The 13312-nt window shown below is 27.8% G+C and overlaps 2 protein-coding genes across 5 annotated transcripts in view; one reads left to right on the top strand and one right to left on the bottom strand.

Annotated features, from left to right (window-relative positions):
• LOC115890533 (solute carrier family 2, facilitated glucose transporter member 3-like) overlaps positions 1–4519 on the top strand; it is a 132889-nt gene extending 128370 nt beyond the window's left edge. For all 4 annotated transcript variants that reach the window (XM_030910783.1, XM_030910785.1, XM_030910786.1 and 1 more), the window contains one exon: positions 4360–4519. In XM_030910783.1, the coding sequence (XP_030766643.1) occupies positions 4360–4503 (144 nt within the window). In that variant the 3' untranslated portion in view covers positions 4504–4519. The remainder of the gene's footprint in view (positions 1–4359) is intronic.
• A 2281-nt stretch (positions 4520–6800) lies between these two features.
• LOC115890558 (protein nessun dorma) lies at positions 6801–9430 on the bottom strand. Its single transcript, XM_030910827.1, has 5 exons — positions 8791–9430; positions 8584–8741; positions 8345–8530; positions 7622–8279; positions 6801–7555 (listed from the first exon to the last, which is right to left on the bottom strand). Exons 1-5 carry the CDS (start codon positions 9273–9275, stop codon positions 7351–7353), a joined length of 1692 nt encoding a protein of 563 aa, XP_030766687.1. The 5' UTR covers positions 9276–9430; the 3' UTR covers positions 6801–7350.
• Positions 9431–13312: the final 3882 nt, after the last annotated feature.

The following is a 13312-nucleotide window of genomic DNA, read 5'->3' as shown; positions in this document are numbered from 1 at the left end:
TCGATTGGGCCCAAATTTGATATACTTGTGTTTCTTTATAAAGATTTGTTTAATTAATAATTTTAATTTATTTTATGAATTTTAATTTATTGTACGATGTCGTGACAGCAACTTTTATGCCGAACTAATATATTATTAATTGTACCTGTGTCACTCTTTTAAATAACGTGGCAAACAAAAAAAAAAGTTATTATATAGTATTTTTTAGTCAATTAACATTTTTTGTACTGCATTTTAATAAATCATTTCCATTGTTATTAAACGTATATTTAATTACTAACGTTTCAGCATTAATAAATATCACTATCAATCGCCCTGTATATTATTAATTTTAAAGGTAGTTAAAGTTATTTTCTTAGTTAACATAATAAAGTAGTGTATATTAAAAATGTAGTTTGAGAGCATATGTTTTCTAATAATATACATAAAATTAAAACTATTTTAAAAGCCAAACGAATAATTAATATAAGTGTATCTGACAAGAAACGAAGAATAGAAAGAAATTATTATACACCAAAAAAAAGAATGGGATGCCAATTAAAGTCTGTTTGAATCTGGCAACTGTGCATTTTTAGCCGAGCTTCAAGGCCGTCGACGTGCCGTCGATCTACGTCGATCCAAAACCGAAAGTTGAAAATTTCCAATTATATTCTGATTATGATATTGTCGCGCCATCTAGTATTTTATTTGTGCAATTTTAGCTCTTTCATTTCGAGTATTTTTCTGTTGCGTAGCTAGATATTCTGTGGTATGGGCGTTTTGTGACACAAGAAATTTGATTTTGATGTTAAAATGACTCCTGTTTCTAAGGGGGCCACTTACATGTGTTTTAACTGTTTTAAAGAGTAATAACTTTTCGTCCGTACCTGTATAAAACTACTGAGTGAAAAAATATACATTTCCATGACATTTTACGTAAAAAATGTCTCCTGGTTAAAGTCGCTACGAGCAACCGTTCTCAAGATATTTAGAATGAAAATAGTCAATACATGTCATTATTGACAAAAAATAAGCACACATTGAGTATAGTTATTTGATTGAAATAATACATTTTTATTTTTTTAAATTAATCATAAATTTTTCTGCGAAAAAAATGATGATTAAACAGTTTCTGTTGAACTTTTGGCACAAAAAAATTCAAATTTATAATTTCAGTCTAATAACTATTTAGTCAACATGTTTAATGTATGTCAATGATGATAGGTATTGATAATTTAGATTCCAAATATCTGGAGAACAACTACTCGTAGCGATTTTTACCAAGAGATCTTTTTTATGTAAAAATAGTTGTAAATGTATATTTTTTTACTCAGTAGCTTTATACAGGTGTGGACGAAAAGTTATTACTCTTCAAACCAGTTAAAAAATATGTAGGTGGCGCCCTCTACAAGTAGGAGTCATATGACATGCATATGACTCATCATGCATCAAGCATGCAGTAAAAACTTCAAAATTTTGTATATAAACTCATATTATTTAGTACTACTATTAATTATATTTACATGAATTATATATATATATAGAGGAAGAGAATATTTTTCCAATTGTTTCAAATAAGCTGAAATTAGGCCACGATGCTGCATGGTACTAGGGCTGGCATTTCTGGTCTTGGGTGCCGATTTTCGTGTATACGAAGAGTACGGTCAACACGCGTAGTAAAATAAGATGTACTGAATAAATACTTCGTATTTTTCCTCACTCCGACTTAGTAGATTGCCATAGCGATTTACGATTCACTCCTATACACGTAAACGCCGACCCAAGGTTTCGCTTGCCAGCAGGGTATAATATCAAACAATAAAAAAATATCAAAATCAAATTTCTCATGTCAAAAATCTCCCAGACACCAATTTCCATCCAAATATTGGCGTTACTTCAGAAATTATTTGGAAAAAATCGCAATAAAAATGAAACTTCTACACCCTGTATCTCCGAAACTAAGCATTTTAGGACATACATTTATATACGAACTTTTTTACTTATTTTTATCTGCAGAATATGCTGCTAAAGTTTCCGGAATACAGTTCGGACCACCCTGTATGTATATATAGGTATAGACTTTGGTTCCATGCTACGAAAAAGATAATAATAGTTATCGGAAAATGTGATACTTTAACAGCAAAAAATATGACGTTAATCAAAATTAATAATAACCCTCTATCAAAGAATGAAATCGAATTTATATTACCATAGAAACGCCTTTTGATTTTTAAGACTTTTTTTTTGGAGAAATTTTTTTTATGAAGAATGCATTTTTCTCAAAATGTCAATCATAAAAATGTAGTATGTAGACCTAAAATTTAATTTCAAACGACGCGACGCCTAGTCCGAGAAAATGTTTATTATCTTAACTAACTTAATTTTACGTGTTTAAAAGGCAGTTTCAAATTTGATTTGTCCATTTATATTGAATCTGATTATGAAAATCTAATAAAATTGTATTTTTTAATACAATTTGACAAACGCATGGTAGTTCACCACATACGACACGGGGTATTGTCGCTAAACGATTAGAGTTTTACAAATAAGTTTTGGGTTCGTTGAAGGACTTAGAGCTACAATTTATCAATATCAAATTTTTTATAAACGGAATATCCTGTATTTTTTCTACGATTAAAATAAAGGCAAATTTGATTAAGGTTTATCACACTTAAACATTTTGAAATTGTAGAAAAAATTTTAAGGCTTCATTTCTCCAAGGGTATCATAGTTTTTAACACTAAATATTTACTGAAGTTTATTTATTGATCTATTGTGTCGCAATATTAAAAATAATACTACCTCATACAGTAATATATATAGTAGAATTATACAGAGTATAGTTATTACGCTCAATAGTCGAATTCGGGCAATGCCCGAGAAAAATACGCAAATCTAGTTTTCAGCAAGGAATATTTCCCAAACCCAAAAATTTATTTTTATTCAATTATTTTTTTTGCTGTATATTTTACACGAATCAGTTGCACAATTTAATTGTCTATCAAATTGTATTATATACCACCATTATTTTCGCCTAAAAATTAGTTAATTACATACTTAATTGTTTTAAGTAATAATTATTCTAAATAGATGTGGACTCAGAAATCAATATAATAATAAGTTATGAAAATGAACGTCTCTGTTGTTATAAATAAGCATTCGTCAAACAATGATATAAAATTTATAAGGTGTTACTTTTTACCACACTGTCTAATACACATACAAAATTCAGTTTTTTAGTATTTCGAGCAATTATTATTAATCAACGTAAACAGTCATACTTATTGGCCCTCTTTAACAAAAATTATTTAAACAGTTTTTTAAATATGGATTTGAATCAGAATGAAATCAACATAATAAATTATATTGATTTCATTCAATATAATCAGAAATCAATATAATAAGTTGTAAGAACGAACGTCTCTGTTATAAATAAGCATTCGTCAAAAAATGAAATAAAATGTTTAAGGTGTTACTTTTTACCACATTGTCTAATATACAGACAAAATTCAGTTTTTTAGTATTTGGCGCAATTATTATTAATCAACGCAAACAGTCAATTAATGTAGTGAATATAAAAATATAAAAAAATATATATAATAAAATGAATACTGGAATCATATTAATTGGTCCTCTTTGACAAATATTTAAACAGTTCATTTTTTATTTATTAATGATATAAACGGACTATATGAACAATATTAGTATCCGTACTCTTTAAAAATTTCTAACATCTTTGAAAATAATACAAAATGTCAATATTCCATAGGTATATTGATAAATGAGGTCTAAATTATAAAAAAATGCATTTTCTACGAAAACTTGAAAAGACAGGTAAAAAATGGCAAAACAGAATTTAAAAGACAATTAAATTGTGCATCTGATTCTCATAAAATATACAGGGTGTTCCATTTAAATTAAACAAGTTATTGCCGTTTAAGCTAGTAATTATTTAAAATAAATTTTTGACATTCTGTATGAGGTAGTATTATTATTGCAACACAATAACTGATCAATAAATAGAGTTCAGTAAATATTTACTGTTAAAAACTATGATACCCTTGGAGAAATGAAGCTTTAAAATTTTTACTGTAATTTCACAAAATTGAAAATATTTCAAGTCTGATAAACTTTAATCAAATTTACCTTTATTTTAATCGTAAAAACTAAAAATATAATAATATACAGGCTGTTCAATTTTAAAAAAATACAACCCAAAACCTAGAATTTGCAAAAATCTAATCGTTTAGCTACAATACTTCGTGTCGTATATGGTGAACAACCCTGTATAAAACTTTTTTGATGTAATAAAAACTATTTAAAAATACTACTTTGTTATTTAACTTTATGTTACAATAATAATTGATCTTTTTTTTTCAGGAAGCCCTTGGACCATATGTCTTTTTAATATTCGTTGTTTTGCAAGCCTTATTCACACTGTTCATTTACAAAAAGGTGCCAGAAACGAAAAACAAATCACTGGAAGAAATATCGGCGATGTTCAGACAGCAATCATATCAATAATTTAGCAAAAAAAAAATGAAATAATTCAGTATTTATCCATAAGAATATTTATTGGTGTTAAAGATCTGCCGAATTCTATTTTTCAGCTCGAAAGATGTATATAGTTTTAAGGAAAATTAAATACCTACAGAGCGTTTCTGAATATTAAATTTTATATTTATATATTATACATATACTTCTGGCTCTAAATAGGACAAAAAATACTGAAACGAACTAGCGTCACTATCTTTATTTGAACATATTATATATGAAAATGTAATATTAACTTATAAGTACAGGACGATCAAAAAGAATTATGATGCGTTTGTTGACATCTAAGCAACTCTATGGAAAATTACATTAGAATATTTTACCTGCCAAAATGTTGATTACAAACCGAGTTAAAAACTTTTTGATTGTACTATACATATATTGGATATTTTTAACATGAACTCGAAACGCGCTGCTATCAATATGTGTCATATTTCCTTGCATGGACTGATATACAACTCGTCACATAAAATATACCGTCTAAGATATTTATATTTATTTAGTTGTTTAGTATGACCATTATTTTTATCGATTTAAGCTCTCTAGACTAATTCAAAATCTCATTGTATTGTATTTACATTGATGGCTGTATAATAATTATGTCAAAGAGCATAGCACACAAAGTGATTATTTTCAATAAAGACATAAGGATTACCTTTAAGCTATATTTTATGAAATATTATAAAAGTAAATTATTTATTGTATTAGATAAAGTCCAAATAAAAATATACATATACAGGGCCTTTTTGAAATAAAAATAATATATTTTAGCAAATATGTTAATATTGATTAGTTTTTTAAAGCAATGTAAAAAATGTAAAACAATAATGAAGTTTTAACATGTATGTGCAAATAAGAAAATAATCTATTTCAATATCATTTGTGCATTTTCTAAATTGCAAATTCTATTCCTATCTTGCAATTTAAAAATGTATAGAAAAACTAGAGTCTATTTTTAAATGATGTAGATTTTTTAGTTTTTACTTATTGTGTTTTAAATAAATTTTAGGTTTTTAATAAATTTGAGTTATTTTATTTATTACCCAAGTTTTGTTAATCGGATCGTTGTTGGATCGATTTATTAGAGTTGGATGTAAAATCGAGTCGTTAGTACAGAATTCTTTTTTATTTTATTTTTCAAATGTCACAAGAGTATTAACTTTTGCGACGCGATTGACAATATAAAAAGGTCATTTTAACGCCTAGGTTATGCCTATAATATAAAAAGTAATATATTGTAGTAATTTAAATTAGTACGTAATTTAATTACTTACAAGGTATTACTACTCATATTATTTGCGACATTTCACAAATTGTTTAAAAAATTATTTGTGACGTTTGAAAAAAAAAATGGCATGTTCTATTCGGAGAAAAAAAGTACTCTTTGTGCCTCCTCTATAACGTCCGTCAAACGTACAGCCTCGCCACAAAAAATATCATATTTACTAATAATAAAACAATATAATATCTGTACTATACCGGGTGCGTCTCGATAGTGGCTCACCCCTATAACTTTTTAATTTTTTCAGATAAAAAACCAAGATTTGGTATGTTAGTATAGGACATAAATTAGGATTGATCGACATATTCAATTGTTTTCAGTCACTTCCTGTTTCACCGGAAATGACTACAACTTTTGATTTTTAAATGACACCCTCGGTATTTTTTGCTTTATTCGATAGAAAATGACACTCTGAATAGAATGACATATCATATGTCAACTTTTGACATTTTTGCATATGGTTTATTTGAAATTGTAACATGCGGTTCATAACGACAATTTGACTCGAAATACCATGTGTATGGTATCAAATTATTCGTAAAAAATGCCTTTTCCAAATATGCTAATGAGTCACCCTTGTTCCATCTGAAAAACTGAGATATGATTAAAAATATGATTTGGGCATCTTTTAACTGGCCAGGACAAGACACGAAAGACACTAGACGATCAAAACTATTTTTCCAAGGATTAAAAATTACTGTTTTTAACACAACGTATAATAAAAAAAAATTTCAAGCGGGTATGTCAAAAGTTGACATATGATATGTCATTCTAGTCAGAGTGTCATTTTCTATGGAATAAAGTAGAAATATACCAAGGGCTTTGCAGAGGGCCATTTAAAAATCAAAAGTTGTAGTCATTTCCGGTGAAAAAGAAAGTGACCAAAAAGAATTGAATATGCCAATCAATCCTAATTTATGTAATATACTAACATACCAAATCTCGATTTTTTATCTCAAAAAATAAAAAAGTTATAGGGGTGAGTCACTTTTGAGACGCACCCGGTATTTAGCTGCATGCCAAAATTAGAAAAGCATAATTTCCCAGTTATGTCTATTCAAAAATATGTTATTTATAAATCAGTTAATATTTTTTATCCATGCAATTTTGATTAAATCAGGTAGTGTTGATATAAATTAACGCTACCAAATTTAACCAAGATCAGATAAAGAAAAATAGGATAAAATCGAATAAAGAGGAAAGAGGTGATTTTCAATCATTCTAATCAACAATCATTTTCAATTAACATACTATGAATTATAATAGAATTCACATTACCCATAGTGACATATTATGTGACATTAGTATGGTATGCTATACTTATGCCATATAATAGAGATATAATTAGATATTCATCAAATACTAATAATATGCGTATGTCCATATTATATACAAAATCTTATGATTAACAAATTATTAGTGTTTGCCTATAATTAAACATAAAAAAAATAAATACTTTGTATTGCATACTAGAAATAAATTATAAAGAATTTATAATAAAATATATAACATATTAAGTAAAATAGTTTAAATTGCTAATTACTTTCAACTTTGGGGACTTCAAAAACTGTTCCATTTAAATTAGTTTCCATTTCATCATCAGAACTCTCCAATATAGTAGGATCCAAGTCTGGATTATCAAAAAGGTCCTCTTTAGCTCTAAGAGAATTCTTTCTGATTTTAACATCACCTTTATTATTGTTATCTCCTTTAATAGACTCATAATTGATATGTGATATCCTAAAATATCATAACATAAAATAAAACCATTCCTTACATCAAATGTTACTGTTAACTACTACTTACATTTTTAATATATTAAAATCACCAATAATTAAATCAGATGGGTAAGTTTGATCAGTCTCAATAACTATGCCATACTCCTTGCAGTTTTTAATTTGGGTATTTTTCAGAAAAATCTGGCAATTATCATAGAGTTTTAAACCAAAACCACTGTTGTGTATAATGCAGTCACTGATATTAATTGATGACCCTGTATTACTGACAATCCCCATTGAAAAGCCAGATATTTCACAATTTGTAAGGTCAACTTTGGCTCCACCAAGTATCAAAATTCCTTGACATGTTGATGATGTTTCATTCCCAATAACTTTACAATTTCTCAAAGTAACACAGCCTTTCCTAATTACTATTGCACACTGACTCTTTCTACAGTCAATTGTAACATTTTCAATAAGTAAATAATCTCCAACACAGTCTAAGGCAACATCATCAGCCAAAGACAATATCTGTACAGAATCTCTGTTACCTACACCCTTAATAGTAAAGTCTTCTAGTATAGCACCATTACTATGAATTTTATGCTGACACTCACTTAACAAAATTATGTCATTAACATTCGCTGATTCTAATTTGGACATAAAATCTTTCGCAAATGTTACTGATTTATTTGGATACAAGCCTTCAACAATCTCTAAAAATCTTATGTATTCTTTTGTTATACCTTAAAGCAAAGAAAACATTATTTAAAATAAAACATGTAACTCTGAAACATATTACATTACACACCTTCTTTAAATATTAGCCAAATCGAGGGGTCATCTTTAGTTTTTTCAACCGTTTTCATAAATGCATTTTCTCTCTTAATAATAACATTTCGAAACATGTCATTTTCTAAAATATGCATTTCGTTCTGTATTTCTATTAATCTAACATTAATTTCCACAAGTAATTCGACTTGTTTATTGGGAAAACCTGAAAAATAATTTAAATAAAGACCTTACAAATCACAAAAACATGTAACCTACCATCATTAATTTCTATATCACTATCAAGATCCTGACAAATAGATTTGAGATTATGTCTTTTGCCATTTAATCTGCGAGCTTCATTTAATAGAGCATGAATATGTTCTGCTGTAGCTTTTGGTATTTTACCATTCTTAAGGTCATAATGCAATCTTAATCTATAAACAAGTATATTAAAAAATGAAACATATAAGTATTTGAATATACCTGTTGATTAACTGACTTCCTTTCCAATCAATTGAATCATCGTCTTCATCCCAGGGCATGACAAGATGAATATAGAAAAATCTAAGCATGTCTAAAGCATTTGCAGTACTATTCATATTTAAAGCAATACTCTTGTCTTGATCTCTAGTAGGCCATAATTGGCTCAATGGCACGTAATGCTTCTCAGGCAAATGTATATCATCTTGCACTGCTAAAATCCTAACTAGAGCAGCCAGATCTTTATAAATAACATTCAAAACATAAATCAAAACAACACTGGGGAATGGAATATGAAGTTCCTCGCATTTTAATCGAGGAATTTTCCATAAAGCTTGCCATCCGTTTGGGTCTAGTGTAAGTTCTAAATAATATGCCCATTCTTCTTGTAACTTCGAATAAGGCAAAGGCCCTAATTCAGAAAATACCTGATTATATTCTTCCAAACGGTTTTGGAGACTTTTATCAAAAGATATGATTTGATCCATAATGTAACTAATACAAACTGAATAATAAGATAAATCCCAGAAAATAAGAATTTTAAAATGTATAACAACGGCACATAAAACAATTAACGATAACGACAAAACTTACTTTCAAATTTAAAGTTGACATCAAGTTGACGTTGACATTTGACACTGTTGACAATTTACGAGGGTGACCCAAGGATATATAGAATAAGGATTAGTAGTGGGAACTATCGAATGAATACTATCGAAACATTCGATAGTTGCAATTCATTCGAATAATTCGATAGTTAGTAAGAAAACATTCGTTGAAAACTATTCGAATAAAAATTATCGAATAGATCAGTCATCTGCCTTGAAATATTGTATTCTAGTAATTCGGCAGCAAAAACCATTCATTTATAAAATTCATTCATTTATAAAATTCATTCATTTATAAAATTCATTCATTTATAAAATTCATTCATTTATAAAATTCATTCATTTATGAAATTCATTTATTCGTCAGGATCGATTATAATAAAATATTAACTGAATTTTAGTTGTCGCCCGGCGACGCGACGTAGGTTTCTTTCCGAGAGACCCGACAGCGGTCGGTGGCAATGCTATGAAAGAAGCCGGCATCTTTGATTTTTTGCGGAGTCAGATATAGATAAGGACACATTATTTTTTTTTATTAAGGTGCTAGTATTTACACAGAAAATACATTATGAAGGGCGCTGTTGCCATATTTTGGTATTAGTTGATATTATCAAAGAATATTATTGTTTGGCTTTAGTTAGTTAGGGATAGTAGGCATGTCTATATATTCTGCATTTTTTTTATTAATATTCTGTTGTTACACTGCAATAATACTTGTTGTTTTGGATGTAGGAAAATTATTTTTAATGTTTTTAAGCAAAGACTGGTTTAATAAATAATAATAACGGTAATAATTTGTTATACCTATTAACAACAAAATTTAAAATCATTTAATATAACATTTTTTTTAAGTAGTAGCAAAATATAAACAACAAATTTGATGTCAAAATTATTTATATTAGATCCTATTTAAAAATAATATAGTCTCTCAATTTTTTGTGGCAACGTTGGTTTATTAAATAATAATAATTACAGAACTAATTTGTTATATTAACAACAAATTTTAAAATCATGAAATATAAACATTTATTAATTTTCTAAGCGTGCAGTGTAATGCAAGGAAAATATAAATAAAAATTAGAAATCAAAATTATTTATATTCGGTACTTTATATTACTATTTAATAATAATAATATTTACTTTTACTGGTATTTACTTACTAAAAAATAAATGAAATATTTCTTCGCAAAAAACTACATGTAAGAGAATTAGCATAAACAAAATACAAACATCGTTAACTTTTTTTTAAATTGGCACGTGTAAAACTTTTAATTTAATTTTCTCACCCCATAGTCTGAGTTCGATAACCATTTACTTAACCACATTAATTAATATAATTATTAAGTTCAACTAATTCATATTATTAAAACATCTAAAATACAAATATGTATTTTTAAAATTAATTGTAAGTTCATCTCATCTCTCTTAAAAATTGCTACTTCTCAAAATTTCCCATTAAAAAATAGACCATATACCATATAAAATTAAATAATTGAAAGATCGGGCTACGGAAAATCACACAAACTTTCGGAAAAATTTTGACCACCTGCACACGCACACAATCGTCAATTAAAAAAACTACTATTTTAGTATTTTAAATATTTTAATAAACGCAAAAATAGCACAGTATTTATAAGGCGAAGTTATAAAAATTTGGAAGAACTAATAATGCACTGACGCACACAAAAATCAAACGAATACTAAATTTCATTTATCAAAAGCATTCGATAGTCGTGGCTCAACGATAACCATTTAGTCGCACGGCGAGGTTGTCACATATGCTTTAGTTTACAAATGAATGAATGATTTTATTCGAATAAAACCATTCGATAGTTGAAATCATTCATTCATTAACCATTCGATAGTCTAATTCATTCGATAGTTCCCATCGCTAATAAGGATATTCGACTGGCCCAAAAAAAAACGTGCCGTATTTTGTCGAGGAAGTCGATTTCGTCACGACCAATGGGCGTCGAGTCTTTGAAATTGAAAACATAAAAATTGACGGTAACCTGTGTTTTTTGACTCATTTCACTGACACTGACAGATGTGAAGAGATTGTTATTGTAATCAGAGACAATTGTAATTTATAGATCCAAAATCCAAACGTTTTTTGAATAAATAATTTATTTTAAAGTTATTTCCTAGAGGTTTGGTTTGGCCTTCTATATTCTGGTATTTGTCTACTAATAAATAATATCTTATTTTGTATTTCGATGTATGGAAATCCGCAAGCTTTGTATCTGAAGCCGCAAAGAAATTTCGCTCCATAGTGAGAAAAATGTTATATCTTTTTAGACGCGTAGAATTACAAAATTTCTTATTTCAGATGTTTTAAATGTGAGTGCTTAATGTCAAAAATTAAAATATATACTTGAAATATTATTTCAAGTTACATGCTTTGACATTGTTTGGAAGTAAACAAATATTGAAGAAAGTGTTGTGCCTTCACAGAATTTAAATTGGCATTAGGAATAGATTTCCTTGATTTAGTAATGATATTGCTCATAGAAATTGATGATATACTATTTTATATTCACTCGTTCAAGTGCTGATCTATTTTTAAATTGAATATTTATGTAAATATTATGTATAACACGATATAAATAATTTAAGGACATAAGAAATTAATATTTCAAGTGTCAATATTGATTATTTTTCCAGTTTTATTCAAATATATTGAAATTAATATGGAAACAAAAGTTCATAAATATTATTCTTAATAACAAGAATTGAGATTTGGGGATAAGTTTGAAAAGCCATGTCAGAAGAGTAGGATTAAAGACAAGTATTAAGGTAACATATATTTGCATAAGTTTTAATAACACTGACAATTTTATTTGTTTATGTTTATTAATTAAAATTTAGTTGCAATTTATTTCATATTCTAATATTTTTGAGAAAATTTTACTTTTATACATACCTGAATATTATGCTGCTTTTTTATTTTAAAGTGTGCCGACTGTGCTGTTATTTTTATACTAATAATATTGTATACTGTAGGTATCGTATTCATATATAGTTATATATATATATCAGTAGTATAGATACTTACTTTCTTTCTATGCGTACTTATATCCTTTATAGTCTTTCTAAGTGCATATAATACTACTTTTTTAAGAGAAGGCAGTTTTTAATAATCTATTGTTAATTCCCCTAATTCTGTGTCCCCTGGTTCTGCTATACAACAATTATATATTTTTTTATCATTACTGATTTTAAAAGTTTCTTTTCAAAGAATTTGACCATATTTTTTTTTCAGAGTAATTGGGCTGTTCCTGAACAATATTGAATATAAATATTCAAAAATATGATATGCATATCCTACTAAGTAGATCAATACCAAAATCCCATTAGAGAAATAAGTTAAAATTATGATTTACTTGTATAATTTTCTTGCTATTTGTCCACCATTATTTGTGACTTAGAAATTAAATAGTCAAAAAGAATTTAGTACCAGTTTTTATTTCCCAAAAAAATTAATTGTTAAATAATTACATATTGCTTAAGATACAGTATGTTATAAATAGGCCATCTGGATTAGATAGACTGTCGTGGAACTTGGTGAAAAATTCACAGCCTGGATAAGCCATGCTTAACAGACAAAAGTTCGAGTACCTTCTGGCATCAACTGTCTAGGATGCACTCATGTACATGCCCAGTTTGACTTTCCGTTTCTCTACTCTGATATTAACAATAGTTTTGACGTTCAACGCATGTAAATGCTTCACGTCTTCGTTACATACTTTTTGCAGTAAGTATGTGGGACCTCGTTATTTTTTGCCATCAGGTTAAACCTCTGAAGTTGTTCTTCGCTGGGATACAAGAACTCCCAGAGAATATTAAGAACGTCCTTGGCAGAAAAAACAAAACTTCTGTGATAGCATACTTGTGAACGCTAGCTACAGCTGATGAAC

This window comes from Sitophilus oryzae, unplaced genomic scaffold (assembly GCF_002938485.1).
Source record: "Sitophilus oryzae breed Bouriz unplaced genomic scaffold, Soryzae_2.0 scaffold_882_pilon_pilon, whole genome shotgun sequence".
NCBI lineage: Eukaryota > Metazoa > Arthropoda > Insecta > Coleoptera > Curculionidae > Sitophilus > Sitophilus oryzae.
This window is presented reverse-complemented; position numbering and strand designations above follow the sequence as displayed.